At 43.1% G+C, this 18,930-nt stretch overlaps 1 protein-coding gene across 1 annotated transcript in view; it reads right to left on the bottom strand.

Annotated features, from left to right (window-relative positions):
* The window catches only part of MARCHF8 (membrane associated ring-CH-type finger 8), a 110,611-nt gene that overhangs the window by 42,098 nt on the left and 49,583 nt on the right, over positions 1 to 18,930 (bottom strand). The window contains exon 2 of the mRNA XM_052639936.1: positions 16,375 to 16,554. Coding sequence (XP_052495896.1) covers positions 16,375 to 16,476 — 102 coding nt within the window. The 5' untranslated portion in view covers positions 16,477 to 16,554. The remainder of the gene's footprint in view (positions 1 to 16,374; positions 16,555 to 18,930) is intronic.

Raw genomic sequence — 18,930 nt, forward strand, 5'->3', positions numbered from 1 at the left:
TGGTCAGTTGGTCCCAGCTCAGCTGGAAACCATGTCCTCAGACACTGGAACAGTTTTCTGCCTAGGACCCTCTTCTTGATCGGCCACATTCGAAAGCATTTCTGAAGTCGTCAGTATCGTAGCATTGCTCTAGACCACGATGCTTCCAATAACGGGTGCATCACACAGTAATTAAAACGACTTAGCTTTCAAACCACGGAGCTTGTCAGAGACCTGGAGAATGGGTCAGTTTCATAACAGAAGAACTGAGAATCCCACAGCTGTGGAAGCTCTAACAGATAAATTGGCAGGAAGCTTAAACAAGAAAATATTTTTCCAACTGCCATCTTATACTTTTTCTGACCTGCTCTTAACTTGAAAATATAAATATTGTATAAGAATTACAATTATCATTCACAAAAGATTGAGTATATGTTCATTCAAACATGGATAGCACCATCCTTAGTCACAAGGCATTTTTGTTGATGAAGAAGGTATCATCCCTACCAGTAAGGAATACATACTCCACAATGGGATATAGACAGGTAAGCAACCAACTGGTAACAACCACAGAGCAGAATCTCTTAAACACCACATCAGAGACAGAGATGCTCGCTTCTCTTTCTCTCTTTTACGTATCTACCCACTACCACCCATCCATGGAGAAAGAGAATGCAGGATGAAAAGGAAGAATGGAGTCACATTACAGAGAGTTTATAAAGAACCCACTTAAATAGAGAAAAAACACAGTTTCACAATAATAACATTCTCAAGCATTTAAGTGATCCTTGAACAGCTGACACAGCACATGGCACTTTTAATCTAAATTACATTAACAGCAGGTTAAATGTCCTCAGTGCTGGAAAAATCAATGCTGAAGTAGTGTTGGCCAGGATAAAATGTATGAATGAAGATATGTGTGATTTGGGCAAAGTCAAGTCAGACTTGAGATTCAGAAAAGAACGAGGGTCTAAATTGGGTGTCACGTAGGAGTCAGGCTTGGGCCAATCACCAGGTTTCCAGGAGAACTCAATCACATGCTTCTGTTATGACTAAAAACTTACGTAGGCCCTGAATTCCATTCTACCACATGAGAGAGTGTGGAGCAAATACAAGGTGAAATTACTAATAATTTACTGTGATTACAACATTGATAAAAATAAATCAGTCTGGCAGCAAGAATAAAATTTCATTCTTTATCAATAGGAGGAAGAAAGTATAAATTATTTTATGAGAACTAAGTATAATTGAAATAGATACTTCATGACATGACTCAGTAAAAGATGTGTTAAGTACTCTATGAATGACACTCAGTACAGTAAAACGACATTTACATTCTATCAGGAAGACATCAAACATTTTAATCCTCATACTTCACCTGGAATATCTTGAAAAACCGTATAGACCAAGAAAATATTCCAGTCACATTTAAAACAACTGGTTTCACACTAGCAAGTGCTACTTCAGCTATTCAAATGTGCACTAGTGAAGTCGCTCAGTCGTGTCTGACTCTTTGCGACCCCATAGACTGTAGCATACCAGGCTTCTCTGTCCATGGGATTTTCCAGGCAATAGTACTGGAGTGGATTGCCATTTCTTTCTCCAGGGGATCGTCCCGACCCAGGGCTCGAACCCTGGTCTCCCACACTGCAGACAGACGCTTTACCGTCTGAGCCCCAGGGAAGTCCTGGTGCACAACTCTATAGCTAATGACCATCCTAGCAATTAAGAACCAAGAATAGCTTAAAAATCAGCTATTTTTAAATAAGTTACATTTTAAACCATTTATTTCTAATAGGAGGATAATCGCTTTACAATGTTGTACCAGCTTCTGATGTACAAGAGCACAAATCTCCCGTGAGCACACCACATCCCCTCCCTCTGGAGCCTTGCTTTCACTCCCTCCCCTAACGCGCCCCTCGGCTGTCACAGAGCTCACAGAGCGCTGGGCTGAGCCATGCAGCGCGGCCCCGTAGCTATTTACTCATATCTGCTCTCCCACGCCTCTGTCTCTAATCCTGCCCCGCACACAGGCTCATCAGTACCATTTTTCAAAAAGCCATTTTGTCACTTGAAGTTTCCTTTGCTTTGCTCTTAAAGGTTCCTCCCTCAAAAGCTCTTCACTGGAGAATGACATTTTGGGGGGATGGAAGAGATGAAGTTATTTTTTATACTAACCTGTATCTACAGTGTATCTGAGTTCAGAACATGTAATCAATCATAGGCCAACATATCCTACTTCTGAAGCCTCAGAAATATAGTTTACGTAAGACAGGAAGAGATAAAATAACCAGGCAGGCACACAGTCATTTGATTATTTAGTAAAAGGAGATTCCCCAAAACAGTGATTCTGACTGTCCCTTGGATGCCTTGAGATTTTTACTTCCCAGGACAATGCTGCTGAGTGAGTTTTCCACTTGCATCTCCTTTCTTCAAGTGGAGGAGACGCAAGTGGAAAACTCACAGGAGTAGTTTTAGCTCAAGTATATGTGAAAAGGAAGACCTGAACACAGAGCCTCTAAGCCCACCATGCTTGTGTGCCCTCTGGAAAACCTGCACAGGCCTCCCAGCCCGGGACACACTAGTGTCAAGACTCTCCTTTAGTGCATCACAGAAGGAAGGGCACCGAGAGGCAGGGCAAGACACACATCTGAGGACACCCCAAGGACAGAGACTCAAGCATGAACGCCCAGACAGAGGGAGTGCACCTCCTCAAACCCAGCACAGAGGGAATCTAGCCTAGTCACAGCTTACAGCCTGAATATTCTAATGCGATGAATGAGAAACATCAACGATCAGCAGTAACAATTTAAAATAGAACTCTATTTCAACAACTGGACATAAATATCAACCAATGATACCATAATCCTAAAACATCTGCAATCAGATTTTTAAGTGTCTGAATACCTATGAAGCAGCTCATTAGATAATTCATCAACCAGCTTTTTAAATTATCTATCAACTGTAGCTTTACCTCACATTAGAAAATGGCCTATTACTTCCCAAAACTTTTTATTTTGAAAATTTAAGAAATCCACAGAAAAGCTGGAAAAACAGTATAATGAATACCCTATTATCCTTCAACAAGATGCAACAACTGTTAAAGAATTTGCCACAACTGCTTTCTTCCTCTCTTTCTCTGATACACACACACACACACACACACTTTTTCTTTTCCTTGCTGAACCATCTGAAAGTAAGCTGCAGACACACGTTAACCTCTACATACTTCTGCATGCATGTCCTAAGAACAAGAACATTCACCTGTATGACCACAGTGCCATTTTCACATATAAGAATATTAGCCATAATTCTATAATTATCATCTAAAATATAGACAATATTCAAATTTCCCATCTGTCTTAAAAAACTCAGCTTATGGCTGCTAATTTTTCCTAGCAGGTTCCATCAAGGTTTATACATTATATTTGGTTGCTATGCCTGTTTAGTTTTTTTAAACCTAAAGTAGTCTCCCCATAATTTTTCTGTTTTTCCTAATAAATACTTTTTAAGTAAGAGGGTTAAAGCTCAAATTTTCTTCAAAAATCTCTCAGCATTATCTCGAGCTTTAAGGAATAATTTTTTCAAAGGCAGTTTCAAACTTCATTTGGTAAAAGATTCTAGTCTCTACACCTGTGAGTTAGATTTAGGATGACAACTGCTATCTGGAGGTTGGTATAGGAGGGCCACTGATGCCCAGAGAGAAAGACGGTGACACTGAAAGGCCACAAGCACCATGCTGGCAAGCCAAGGTTCACACAGCAAATTTGAAGAGAAGATCTTCGCTCTCAGGGAACAGACAGGGATGAACCTTAGGGCACTGGACGACCAACCTGAGCGTGTCTTTCATAATTTGGGTGGTGATTCTGCTATATATTATAAGAGCTAACATGACAGCTAGCAATACGCAAGCATTATGCCTTAATCAGCCTAGTTCAGTTCAGTCGCTCAGTCGTGTCCGACCTAAGCCTAATTCAAAAGCCAAAGCCCTGAGGGAAAAGGTAGTATTGAGATGTTCCTGAAACTGCAGTCACTACTAGTTATTCACATATACTCAGATACTGTGAATCCAGAAGTAGCCTCCTGATGCTTTAGAACAGACAGGCTTCTGAAACGTGGTCAACTGAGTTCACCAGCAAACACAAAAAATGCACAAACGAAGCACAAGGACACCTGACGAAAGGGGGGCCTCTTCTGCGCAGAAGACGTGCAGCTATCAGCGCAGGGCGTCTGTGACTCAGTGACGCAGCACGGTGACTCTGCCGCCTTAGGTCCGCTCACACCTGGATTTCTCCTCACGCTCTTCATTCCAACTGAAAATTTGATCTATTCCTAGGGCATCCTTTACTGTCTGTATGTTACCAACTCTAAAATTTCTATCTCTGGCTTAGAGAGATTTTCCTCCAGAGATTCAGACGAAGCTGGATTCTGGATGCTTTCAGCGGGACACCCCACAACTACCTCATACTCCTGCCACCTGCACCTCATGCCACCCAACTCACCATCCTCCCCCTCACCTGCCACCTCTCTTTGTCAAAGCGACTGATGTTAGCCTGTAATCTGGGCCAGAGGCTCATCCATCTGGCCCTCTGACCACCACAATCTATCAGCCACCGGCACTGTCGTTCTAGTCTTCTGATCTCTTGACAACCTCCTTGCGATCTGCTCACTTTTCTCATCCTCAGCACCATCTCCTCGGCTCAGACCATCATCACCCAGTCTTAGCGCTACCGTAGAGCCTACAGGAGCTAGGGCTTCCCAGGTGGTGCTAGTGGTAAAGGGCCCAGCTGCCAATGCAGGGCACTCCCTGGATGGGGAAGATTCTCTGGTGGAGGGCATGGCAACCCACTCCAGTATTCTTGCCTGGAGGATCCCTGCGGACAGAGGAACCTGGTGGAATACAGTCCATAGGGTCACAAAGAGTTGAGCAGGCAGAGCCTGTGGACTCCAGGGCTGGAGTCAGGCCAAACAACTACTGTGGAGGGAGTAAAGCCTCACCCACCAGCAGACAATTGTATTACAGATTTACTGAGCATCGCCCTGCCCAACAGAGCAAAACCTAGTTTTCCCCATAGCCAGTCCCTCCCATCAGGAAGCCTGAAAAAGCCACTTATCCTCATCCATCAGAGGGCAGACAGAAGAAGCAAGAACTACAATTTCATAGCCTCCAAAACAAAAATCACAATCACAGAAAGCTAACTAAAACGATCACATGGATCAGTCTTGCTAACTCAATGAAGCTACAGCCATGCCTTACAGGGCCACCCAAGACAGATAGGTCATGGTGAAGAGTTCTGACAAAGCGAGGTCCACTGGAGAAGGGAAGGGCAAATCACTCCAGTATTCGTGCCTTGAGAAACAGTATGAAAAGACAAAAAGAATATGACACCAGAAGATAAGCCCCCCAAGTTGACAGGTGTCCAATATGCTACTGGGCAAGAGCGGGTAAATAGCTCCAGAAAGAATGAAGAGGCTGGGCCAAAGTGGAAACAACGCTCAGCTGTGGAAGAGTCAGTAGTGAAAGTAATATCCGATGTTGTAAAGAACAATACTTCATAGGAACCTGGAATGTTAGGTCCATCAATCAACGTAAATTGGACATGGCCCAGGCGGAAATGGAAAGAGTGAACATCGACATTTTAGGAGTCAGCCAACTAAAATGGACTGGTACAGGCAAGTTTAGTTCAGGTGACCATTCTATCTACAAAGAATCCCTTAGAAGAAAGGGACTGGCCCTCATAGTCCACAAGAGTCCTCAATGCAGTAGTGGGGTGCAGTCTCGAAAACGACGGGGCAACCTCAGTCCCTGACCCAGGCAAACCATTCAACACTGACCTCAGTCCCTTACCCAGGAAGACCATTCAGCACTGACCTCAGTCCCTTACCCAGGCAAGCCATTCAACACCACAGTAATCCAAGTCTACGCCCCGACCACTAATGCCGAAGAAGCTGAAATCCAATGGTTCTTTGAAGACCTACAAGACCTAGAACTAACACCAAAACAAAACAAAACAAAACAAAACAGATGTTCTTTTCATCACAGGGGACTGGAATGAAAAGTAGGAATTCAAGGGATACCGGGAGTAACAGGCAACTTTGGCCTTGGAGTACAAAATGAAGCTGGGCAGAGGCTAGCAGAGTTTTGCCAAGAGAATACAATGGTCATAGCAAACACTCTCTTCCAACAACATTAGAGACGACTTCACATATGGACATCATCAGATGGTCAGTACCAAAATCAGACTGATTATATTCTTTGCAGCCAAAGATGGAGAAGCTCTATATGGTCAGCAAAAGCAAGACCAGGAGATGACTGTGCCTCAGATAATGAGCTCCTTGTTGCAACATTCAGGCTTAAACTGAAGAAAGTAGGGGAAACCACTAGGTCATCCAGGTATGACCTAAATCAAATCCCTTATAATTATTCAGTGGAGATGACAAATCTATTCAAGGGATTAGATCTGGTAGACAGAGTGCCTGAAGAACCATGGATGGACATTCGTAATATTGTACAGGAGGTGGTAACCAAAACTATCCCAGAGAAAAAGAAATGCAAGAAGGCAAAGTGGTTGTCTGAGGAGGCCTTAACAAACAGCTGAGAAAAGAAGAGAAGTAAAAGGCAAAGGAGAGAGGGAAATGTATACCCAACTGAATGCAGAGTTCCAGAGAATAGCAAGGAGAGATAAGAAAAGCCTTCTTAAGAAAACAATGCAAAGAAATAGAGGAAAATAATAAAAGAGGAAAGACTAGAGATCTCTTTAAGAAAATTAGAGATACTAAGGAAACATTTCTTGCAAACATGGGCACAATAAAGGACAGAAACGGCATGAACTTAACAGAAGCAGAAATGATTAACAAGTTCAGTTCAGTTCAGTTCAGTCGCTCAGTCGTGTCCGACTCTTTGTGACCCCATGAACCACAGCACGCCAGGCCTCCCTGTCCATCACCAACTCCCAGAGTCCACCCAAACACATGTCCACTGAGTTGGTGATGCCATCCAGCCATCTCATCCTCTGTTGTCCCCTTCTCCTCCTGCCTCAATCTTTCCCAGCATCAGGGTCTTTTCCAATGAGTCAGCTCTTCGCATCAGGTGGACAAAGTATTGGAGTTTCAGCTTCAATATCAGTCCTTCCAATGAACACCCAGGACGGATCTCCTTTAGGATGGACTGTCTGGATCTCCTTGCAGTCCAAGGGACTCTCAAGAGTCTTCTCCAACACCACAGTTCAAAAGCATCAATTCTTCAGCGCTCAGCTTTCTTTATAGTTCAACTCTCACATCCATACATGACCACTGGAAAAACCATAGCCTTGACTAGATGGACCTTTGTTGGCAAAGTAATGTCTCTGCTTTTTAATATGCTGTCTAGGTTGGTCATAAGTTTCCTTCCAAGGGAATGGAATACTTTAGTATTCTTGCCTTGAGAACCCCATGAACAGTATGAAAAGGCAAAATGATAGGATACTGAAAGAGGAACTCCCCAGGTCACTAGGTGCCCAATATGCTACTGGAGATCAGTGGAGAAATAACTCCAGAAAGAATGAAGGGATGGAGCCAAAGCAAAAACAATACCCAGCTGTGGATGTGACTGGTGATAGAAGCAAGGTCCGATGCTGTAAAGAGCAATAGTGCATAGGAACCTGGAATGTCAGGTCCATGAATCAAGGCAAATTGGAAGTGGTCAAACAGGAGATGGCAAGAGTGAACGTCGACATTCCAGGAATCAGCGAACTAAAATGGACTGGAATGGGTGAATTTAACTCAGATGACCATTGTATCTACTACTGTAGGCAGGAATCCCTTAGAAGAAATGGAGTAGCCATCATGGTCAACAAAAGAGTCCGAAATGCAGTACTTGGATGCAATCTCAAAAACAACAGAATGATCTCTGTTCATTTCCAAGGCAAACCATTTGATATCACAGTAATCCAAGTCTATGCCCCGACCAGTAATGCTGAAGAAGCTGAAGTTGAACAGTTCTATGAAGATGAACAAGACCTTCTAGAACTAACACCCAAAAAAAAGATGTCCTTTTCATTATAGGGGACTGGAATGCAAAAGTAGGAAGTCAAGAAATACCGGAGTAACAGGAAAATTTGGCCTTGGAGTACAGAATGAAGCAGGGCAAAGGCTAATAGAGTTGTGCCAAGAGGACACACTGGTCATAGCAAACACCCTCTTCCAACAACATAAGATTAAGAAGAGGTGGCAAGAATATACAAAAGAACTGTAGGAAAAATGTCTTAATGACCTGGATAAGCATATGGTATGGTCACTCACCTAGAGTCAGACATCCTGGAGCGTGAAGTCAAGTGGGGTGGGCCTTCAGAAGCATTACTACAAAGTTAGTGGAGGTGATGGAATTACACCTGATCTGTTTCAATTCCTAAAAGATGATGCTGTCAAAGTGCTGAACTCAATATGCCAGCAAATTTGGAAAACACAGCTGCAGCCACAGGCCTGGAAAAGGCCAGGTTTCATTCCAATCGCAAAGAAAGGCAATGCCAAAGAATGCTCAAACTACTGTATAACTGCATTTATTTCACATGCTAACAAGATAATACTCAAAATCCTTCAAGCTACTCTTCAGTAGTACGTGAACAGAGAACTTCCAGATGTACAAGTTGGATTTAGAAAAGGCAGAGGAACCAGAGATCAAACTGCCAACATCCACTGGATCATAGAAAACGCAAGAGAATTCCAGAAAAATAATCCACTTTTGCTTCACTGACTATCCTAAAGCCTTTGACTGTGTAGATCACAACAAACTGTGGAAATTTCTATAACAGATGGAAAACCAGACCACCTTACCTGTCTGTCTCCTGAGAAACCTGTATGTGGTCAAGAAGCAACAGTTAAGAATCAGACATGGAACAACTGACTGGTTCAAAATTGAGAAAGGAGTACATTAAGGCTGTATACTGTCACCCTGCTTATTTAACTTATATTCAGAGTACATGATGTGAAATGCCGGGTGGGATGAATCACAAACTGGAATCAAGATTGCTGGGAGAAATATCAACAACCTCAGACGTGCAGATGACACCACCCTTATGGCAGAAAGTGAAGAGGAACTAAAGAGCCCCTTGATGAAGGTGAAAGAGGAGAGTGAAAAATCTGGCTTGAAACTCAACATTCAAAAAACTAAGATCATGGCACCTGGTCCCATCAGTTCATGGAAAATAGATGGGGAAACAATGGAAACAGTGAGAGATTTTATTTCCTTAGATTCCAAAGTCACTGTGGATGGTGACCGCAGCCACGAAATTAAGACACTTGTTTGTTCTTTGGAAGAAAAGCTATGACAAACCTAGCCAACATATTAAAAAGCAGAGACATTACTTTGCCAACAAAGGTCCGTCTAGTCAAGGCTATGGTTTTTCCAGTGGTCATGTATGGATGTGAGAGTTGGACTATAAAGAAGGCTGAGAGCCGAAGAATTGATGCTCTTGAACTGTGATGCTGATAAAGACTTTTGAGAGTCCCTTGGACAGCAAAGAGATCCAACCAGTCCATTCTAAAGGAAATCAGTCCTGAATATTCACTGGAAGGACTGATACTGAAGCTGAAACTCCAATACTTCAGCCACCTGATGCAAAGATCAGACTCGCTGGAAATACCCTGATGCTGGGAATGATTGAGGGCAAGAGGAGAAGGGGACAACGGAGGATAAGATGGTTGGATGGCATCACTGACTTAACGAACATGAGTCTGAGCAAACTCCGAGAGATAATAAAGGACAGAGAAGTCTGGCATGCTGCAGTCCATAGGGCTGCAAAGAGTTGGACATGACTTAGCAAATTAAAACTAGTGGTCTCCTCCCCAGCTCCCCTAACCAAACTACACGGTCACCTAGCTAAAGCAGAACTTCAACTCTGGACTCTATACCTGCATGGACATCTCAGTACCCTCAGCACCAATGTGGCCACTCCTGACTTATCTCACTGCCTGGCCTGCACACTTCAAGTTCCAGCACAGTGAGTTTTTTCTTAGTATCTCAAGCATGCCATGTGTTCTTCTATTCCCTAGGAGTTCTGGCCTTGCACCTCTCTCTCTGCCTTAAGCACTCTTCTCCTTTATCTTCACCTATCTCTTTCTTTGTAAGGACTCATCTTTGACATTTCTTCTTCCACAAAAACCTTCCTTGTCACCACGAGACTGGATCAGGGGTGCCTCCCTGGACTATGGCGCCTACCCCACTGAAGTGCATACACTTGTCCCCGCCAGCAGTGCCCAGGGCAGGAAGAGATGGGCTGAAGCATGGGGAGCGCTTTGTTGGCTGCTGCAGCAGTAGAAATAGTGAGGTCCTGGACCACAGCTGTGATGGGGGCTGCCAGAAGCACACGGCTTGAGAGACTTCAGCAGCACAGAGAGTGTCTCTGCGTTTATACCACATTTCTACTGAAAGCCACCGTGTAAAAGGTGCTTAAATACTTTTCAAAGAATGAATAAATTAATGAAGACATGATTTAGACATACAAAGTAAACAGAATACCTAAAATTGGCTCAGTATAGACTTATTAAGAGCTACAGGAATGCAGACACAAAGGGAGTGGTTCATTAAGAGGGACATGTGGCTTCAAGAGATAGCGGCTGGCGGAGTGGCATGCAAACAGCAAGTGAGTGGGCAGCATGTGTGTGGAGGCTGGATCTGAACAGCAGTTCCACAACGGGCCAGTCAGCAACCAGGGAACCCTGAGCAGTTCATTCAATTTTTCTGCGCCACACCTATAAAAAGAGAGCAGCAACAAGAACACCTGCCTCGTCGGGCTCATATGAGGACCAGATGAGTCAGTCTTTGTAAAGCCCTTAGAAGGCCAGTGCCTTGTACACAAGAAACATGATGAAAGTTTATACAAGTGCTAAGTCGCTTCAGTCATGCCCAGCTCTTTGCAACCCCATGGGCTATAGCCCGCGAGGCTCCTCTGTCCGTGGCATTCTCCAGGCAAAGATACTGGAGTGGGTCGCCATTCCCTCCTCCAGGGGACCTTCTTGACCCAGGGACAGAGCCCGCATCTCTCATATCTCCTGCACTGGCAGGCGGGTTCTTTATCACTAGCGCCACCCGGAAAGCCCACGTATATATACTATATTCAATTAAATAAAACAAATCCTTAGTGTGCCTTCACCCGCTCAGATGCTGTAAAAATGGCTGCACGTGCAGTGAGTAATCAGTGGGCAGCTGCACACCTCTACCTGTTAGAAGGTGATGTATCAAGCAGATTGACTGCAAACCATGGAGAATTTTCTTATCATCTAGAGTTTCAGGGTTTTATACATAAGCACAAAATTCATAGTACACTGGGAAAGCTAAAGGAAAGAAACCTGAATTATATGTTCACAGAGATAAATGAGAAATAAGAAAACATAATACAAATACCAGAAATTATGGGAAAAAAATAAAAACATGCAGACGTCAAAATCTCAATGGAAGGTCTAGACTTGGCCAAAGAATCAACTAACAGAAGAAGACAGTGAAGCAATCACCCAGAGCCCCGTGCAGAGCCAGCCCTGAAACATGGCGGGAGACACAGCGAGCTCCATCCCCAGGCAGAGAGTGAGGAGGGTGCAGGGACGCAATAGTTGAGGAAATGACGAGCGGAAAAACTCCACAAGAAAGAAACGTGTGGGTCCTCAAACTCAAAACCCGAAAAAGAGCCCCTAAATACCACGCAGAAATGAGATAAACAAAAGCACAGCTACAGCATCACAGATCAAAAGTTCCTGTTACAACGCACACAGGAGGCTGCCGTCGGAACGTTCACTGCATCCTGTGACGAGCGGTGTTACACTCTGCATTCTCTCTCCCGTCTCCCTGCTGGATGACAGGCTCTGTGAGGGCAGGATCGCTTCCAGTAGATTATGTTCTGTGAATACCTGCCTGATATATAACTGAGTGGAGTGCAGTTCACGTGAAACTATTTTTAAAGAGCAAATAAAATAACCTAGAAAAAAATATACAAATTCAAGTTTCCATGGGCAGGACATTTCTCTTTAGACCTATTTCTCCATCTGTGTAAAATAAAGGAGCTATCTTGATGACATTAAATATAAAAGTCATTCACAACTATTATAGGATGCTACAGCTATATTATTTTTTGAAACCTCTCCATCTAAAAGCAAATTTGGGTGGTTTCTTATTTCAATAGGCTTACTGACAGAAAGTCTGAGAAACGATCTGCCCCTCGATCCCGTAACTGATAGGACATCTCTAAGAGCAGAGTGACAGCCAGTAAGCCGTGGGCACTGAGCGCTGCGCCGGTGCCCGCAAGTGATCCGCGCCACTCTCGCTCGGTTCATGCAGAGCACACTGAAGCCAGCGGCTAGCGCCCCACTCCACACGCCCAAGCCGAACTCCTGGCTTGACCCACGTGACACAGACTCTTTTCTAGCGAATTCTCAACAAACCAACACCACAGAGGTCAGCTACAGTTATTCTGCACAGCCTTCCAATTCTATACCCCAAATAAGTAAAGAGCAAACCGTTACCAGTTTAAGACTTATGTGAGAGTTGGCTGGGAAAGCTAAGTTGCTAATACATAAAACAGCTAGAACCAATACTGCTGGCTTTTGACTAAGAATATTTAAAATGGCCAGACCTCATCGTTGTATATAATTTTATCTACATTTAAGCTTCAAAATCTATGTATGTAGATTACAAGAAAATGTAATGGTTCAAACAGATCAACTTGTATTTAATGTTTGATAATGTTATCACTAGAAAAATATCTAATCTTATTTCTTCATTCTCAAAGAAAATAAGTATATTTTATACATATATAGTTCTCAAACTGCAACCACACTATGACTTCCTGCGTGTACTCGAGCAAGCTAGAATAGCCCCCACCCTGTCATGTCAAATGAGATTTGATTGCCAGACAGGAAAAACATGCTTGGAAGCAAGTTTGAAAAAAACCACCCCAGGGACCAAGAAAAGGTAAACAGATGACAAAAGAAACCCTGGTTCCTAGGTACGAGGTTAAAACTCACGGGACTCTTGCACGTAAAGCAGACAGATGATTCAAGAAGCCATACAAATGATCTCATGGTGGATGACACCCAAACAAAGGCAGTAATTTGGGACAGGTATATTTTAAAGATGTATATTCATCTCTTTATTTAAGTGTATTTCTAGGAAGAAACAAGGCATGGTCTAAAACCCTGTACCATGTTTGAGATAAAAAATCCACCAAGCAGAGCTACCAGCAGATCAGACACTGAAAGAGAAAAGATTACCCTCCCAGGGATCAAACCCACGTCTCCCGCACTGTAGACAGACGCTTTACCGCCTGAGCCACCAGGGAAGTCTGCCCTGGCGGCTCAGAGGGTAAGGAAACTACCTGCAATGCAGGAGACCCAGCTTCGATCCCTGGGTCAGGAAGATCCCCTGGAAAGGGAACAGCAACCCACTCCAGTATTCTTGTCTAGAGAATTCCATGGACAGAGGGGTCTTATGGGCTATAGTCCAGGGGTTGCAGAGTCGGACATGACTGAGTGACTGACATACAATGAACTTAAAAACACAACAATTAGAATTATCCAAAATAAAACATCCAACAACAGCGAAATGCATCCTTTTAAAGTATACACGTAACGTTTACCAAACGAGACCCCGCTCCGTGCCGTGAAACAAGTCTTGACAAATTTAAAAGGATTTAAGTTATTCAAACTATGTTTTCAGACCAGAATGGATTTAAATTAGAGATGAATTAAGAGCAAGATCTCTGGAAAGTCCAGAAAATTTGGAAATTAAATAGCACACACTTAAAAATAACTCATGGATCTAAGAAAAAACGAAAAGAGAGATTAGAAAGTATTTTGAACTGGATGAAAATTAAACTCAACACAGCAGAGTCTGTGGAATGCCAAGAAAACAGAACCTGGGGGTTTACAGTCACCAAATCCCATGAGAGAAAATCAGAAAGACCTCAAACGGTCCTGACTCCCACCGTACAAAGCCAGAAAAGGAGTAACAAATTAAAGGAAACAGAGGAAAGGAAATCATAAACACCAGACCAGAAATGAAACAGAAAACAGAATGGCAACAGAGAAAAGTCTATGACACCTAAAGAATTCTTTAAGAAGACCCACAAAACTGCTCAACCTCTGGCTAGATCAAGACAAAGAAAAAAAGAGAGAAGATATAAACTGCTAGGATAAAAACTGATCAAAACCCTCAGGAAACCAGAAACAGAAGGGAACCAACGTTGAAGACTCTCTATGAAAAACGTAACCATCATCATATCCAGCGCTGAAAGGATGAGTGCTTCCCTCTGAGGCCACGAGAAACACAAGGATGACTGTTCTCTCCACTTCTACTCAGTACAGTACTGGAGGTTTTCACTAGGAGAAGAAAGATGGAGAGAGCTGTTCAAAGAGAAAGGGTAGTATAAAACTATCTTCATTTACAGATGACATGACTGCTTATGCAGAAAATTCAGTGGACTCTACAAAAAATTAACTGGAACTAATAAGTGAGTTTGGCAAAATTGCAAGATACAAGATCAAGACACAAAAAAATCAATTTTATTTCCTGTGCTTGCAATGAACAAGAGGAAATTAAAATTTTAAAAGCAGTATCATTTACAGTAGCATCAAAATTACAAAGTACTTAGGGATAAATCTGACAGAAAGGGTATAAAGCCTATGCACTGAAATCTACGAAACAGGGCTGAGAGCAGTTACATCACGTGGGCTTCCTTCGTGGCTCAGCTGGGAAAGAATCCGCCTGCAGTGCGGGAGACCTGGGTTCGATCCCTGGGCTGGGAAGACCCCCTGGAGCAGGGAAAGGCTGCCCACTCCAGTATGCTGGCCTGGAACGGACTGTACAGTCCATGGGTCGCAGAGTCGGGCACGACTGAGTGGCTCCCCTTTCACTTTGAAGAGGAGACGCCCTTGGCTCAGGGCTAAGGCTCGACACTGTCAAAATGCCAGCTCTCCCTCAAACTGAACTACAGACTCAACAAAAACCCAGGCAGACCTCTGTGTGTAAAAACGGACAAGCCGATTCTCAAACTCATACAAACGTGCAAGAACCTAAAACAGGCAGAACAAGTCTGCTGAAGGACACCGTCTGAGCTTTAAGGCTTATGAAGTCAGGGTGTTCATGACAGTAAGGTACTGATGTGAAGACGGGCAAATACCTCAGTGGAACAGGAGACTCCAAGAATAGGCACACCCCTATATAAGCAGCAGATTTAAAGTACTGCGGTAGAGAAAAGACAATCCATTCAACAGACGTTACTGGCCACAAGTGGATATTCATATAAAAAATAACACTGGATATATATTTCATACAGTCTACAAAAATTAACTCAAAATAGATCATAAACACATAAAGCCAAAACTATAAGACTTTTAGAAGATAAGATATGATTTGCAACCCTAGGTTAGCCCAAGATTTCTTAACAGAATGCCAAAAGTACAATGCAAAAAAGGAAAAAAAAATTAATAAATTTGACTTGACCAAAATTAAAAACATCTCATCTTTGAAAGACACCAGCAGAAGCATGAAAAGAGCATCTGAACATTTGGAGTAAACACGTGTAACGCACATATCTGACAAAGGACATGTATCTGGATTACATTAGAAGTGCTCAAAATTAACAGTAAGAAAACTGGTGGGATTTTTTAGATGGACAAAAGATTTGAATAGATAATCCAACAAAAAAAGATATATGGATGATAAATAAGCATGAGGGCAACGTTACTTATTTAAATCTTAAAAATTCCATCAAATAGATCGTATCGTTCAGTAAGTATTTACTGAATACTCACCTACAACAAATCTGCAATAGGGTTTTATGCAAAAGACATCCCTCTGCTACAGTGTTGGACACTTTCCTTTCTCTATTCCACACAAATATGTACAGCTTCCACATATAAACACATGCTAAGAAACTCCCATCTGGCACCCATTCAACGCTACAGTGAATGAAGGATTAACGGCCTCAGCTTGGTATAGGCAAGCACTCTAGCCCAAGGAAATGTCCTACTGAGTGGTATTTAAATATCCGTTTGGGCTAAGAATAATTATAAGGAGAGGCTCTTAACTTAACTGAACCTTAAATGAAGACTGCTAACTTAAATGACAACTGATAAAATATGGGAAACATATTTGGAGATATTTCTGCATCTGCAGCAAGTTGAAAAAAAAAAACTGAACATATGACACCCAGAACCATGTGCTCCGCCGCTCGAGATGACTGCAAGCCCTGACAGCCTAGAAACCCACAAAACAGCTCCTGGGTGGGACTGTCCACACCGTGTGCTTTTATAAGTTACTATCAGGGAAAAACTGAAAAAAAAGAAAAAACTGGGTCACCAGCGCTTACTCTAGACTGTTTTAATGAAAAGAACAAAGACATGAAGCTAAAGGCAGCACTCCCTCCATACCTGCTCTTCCCTCTCCCTCTCTTTGGCTTTGCTTCTGGAGACTCTGGCAGAGGTGGCATCCTGGGGAGGAACAGCAGAGATCTGGTGCAGTGACATGCTCATCCCAGCCTCCCGTCTGAGCTTCCTCTTCACGGAAGAGAGTCTCCAGCGGTAGAGTCATTTTGGGCCATGGACTTCACGCTGAGAGAGAGAAGGGAAGACAAGACGTAACTGAGCTGAAACGCTCAGAATTTCCAACAGTGAAATCAGTGTTTTATATTTATATTCATATTTATTTAAATAAGTTACAATGTCTAACAGAAATACTTCATCTTCAAAAATGACAGAATATCAACGCCTATGTGGGGGGAGGACTGCAACTCTTTCCTCATATAAGATGGGAGCACCTGAAAAAGGCTGGGGAGTCAGGCGCATGTATGCGTGTGCGCGTGCTCAGCCGCACTCCTGCCCACTCTTTGCAACCCCACGGACTGTAGCCTGCCACACTCTTCTGCCCATGGAACTCCCCAGGCAAGAATCCTTGAGTGGGTCACCACTGCCTTCACCAAGGGTGTTCCCAACAGAGGGACCAAACCTGTGTCTCCTGCATCTCCTGCACTGGCAGGTGGATTCTCTACCGCTGAGCCACATGGGAACCCCCAGGAACATGCGTCATCAGATAGTAATCTTCCAATGGCAACTTAGTTTTTAAACGTAGCAGTGTCATCCTTTAATAATATTTTTGAAGTTACACATTTTTTCTTGAACCAGTTGATATCAGTAGTGATCTTTCCTTAAAACCACAGACCTTGAGTCCATATAATGGCGAGACTAAACATTAAGAAGTCTAAAATAAGTTTAAGATATCTATAATCCATGCTTAACCTTCTGAAGTCCAGACTCTCTAGACCAGTTACTGGCAAACTTCTCCTACAGAGAGCCAGAAGCAAGCACTTTATACACTGCGGGCCCATTTGTTACAGGTACTCAGTTTTGCCAATGTAACCTGGAAGTGCCCACAGTGGACATGTAGACAGATGAGATGCGAACGGTCACACTGCAATAAACTTCACTTAAAAGCCGGTGGCAGACTAGATCCGGCCCATGAGCCTGGGATTCACTAACCCCGCTCTAAGAATGTTACAGGGAAGATGAGGGTCATCCCAGACATTCCTGGAACCGCTGAAGGCTGCCTGTAGGTAAAGTAACGTGTCTGAATAAGCTACATTCACGATTCCAGGGGGCCCTTACTCTTTTTCTCTAGTTTTCTCATTTTCTCCTACATTCCTCCAAAGTGCCTAGCAATTGAATTACATGTTCTTTATGTCTGCGTACACTGAGATCTATCAAACTCTGTGTATAAAACCAACTAAATATAAATCACCCAAACAATCCATAATGTTTAACAAGATGATGTTTGATGCTGCCTGAGTTTTAACAAAGGATGGAAGCCTTAATACAAAAGAATGAATCTCTAACTTGGGGATTTTCATTTATTAAACATGTACTGGAGCTGGGGCGGTAGACAGGGAGGGTGAGCAACGTAGGGCCTGATAACCCAAGGTTCACACTTGTCAAGCAGCCATTTGCCACAGCTCTCCCCTAACTGTGCTCAAGACCAAAGGTAGGTGTTTGAGTGGCTGCTCCCACCTGTGACAGTGTTACTAACCAAACTGAAGAGCAGCAGGACTCACAAAATTGATTTCTTCCACAGGTCTCCGATCAACAAGCCACAGGAAGGAACAACAAGCCAGAGAGAATCAACACACGTGAGAAAATTAGCTAAAAGAATATCCTGTTTGTAAAAAGCCTAGTTTAATAACTGGCAAGTAATCACTGATAACCAACAGAACAGGAAGAGACAGTTGGTAATATCGAAAAAGTGAAAGTGAAAGTTGCTCAGCCATGTCTGACTCTTTGAAACCCCATGGACTTTAACCTGCCAGGCTTCTCTGTCCATGGGACTCTCCAGGCAAAAATACTGGAGTGGGTAGCCATTCCCTTTTCCAGGGGATCTTCCCAACCTAGGGATTGAAGCCAGGTCTCCAGCATTGCAGGCAGATTCTTCACCCGTGTCTAGATATTATATTTAATAATGTATAATATGTTAAAGTCTAGACATTATACATCACATACTCTATTTCATGCCTTTGTATGATCCTGACCCAAGATGGAGGATTGCGCTCAAATAAGTGGTCTGAATACATGTATTCACATTACATAAGACAAGAGGCACTCATCCACTGCTGCGATGTCTTATACTAATGAATTAAATTCCTCTGTGAGAGATGACAAACTCCATGTGGCCTCAGAATGATTACTCAAACTCACCGTGCCTGGAGCCCCGCCACATGGCACACCAAGAGCAGCCTTTGGAGCTTCCGGTATAATCCTCATTATTACATCACTGGTACCTGGCCGTGTCAAGCCTGGGAGACGACGCACGCCACAGAAACACAAACCCGGAGTGTTTTACATTTTAAATTTTACTGCAAAGTTTTACAGGACCTCCCTCGTTACAGCCACATAAGCTGCTCTTCTGCTATACACTCCAACTCCAGGTACTATAGCTAAAAG

The sequence above is a fragment of the Budorcas taxicolor genome, chromosome 5 (assembly GCF_023091745.1).
Source record: "Budorcas taxicolor isolate Tak-1 chromosome 5, Takin1.1, whole genome shotgun sequence".
In the NCBI taxonomy this organism is placed as follows: domain Eukaryota; kingdom Metazoa; phylum Chordata; class Mammalia; order Artiodactyla; family Bovidae; genus Budorcas; species Budorcas taxicolor.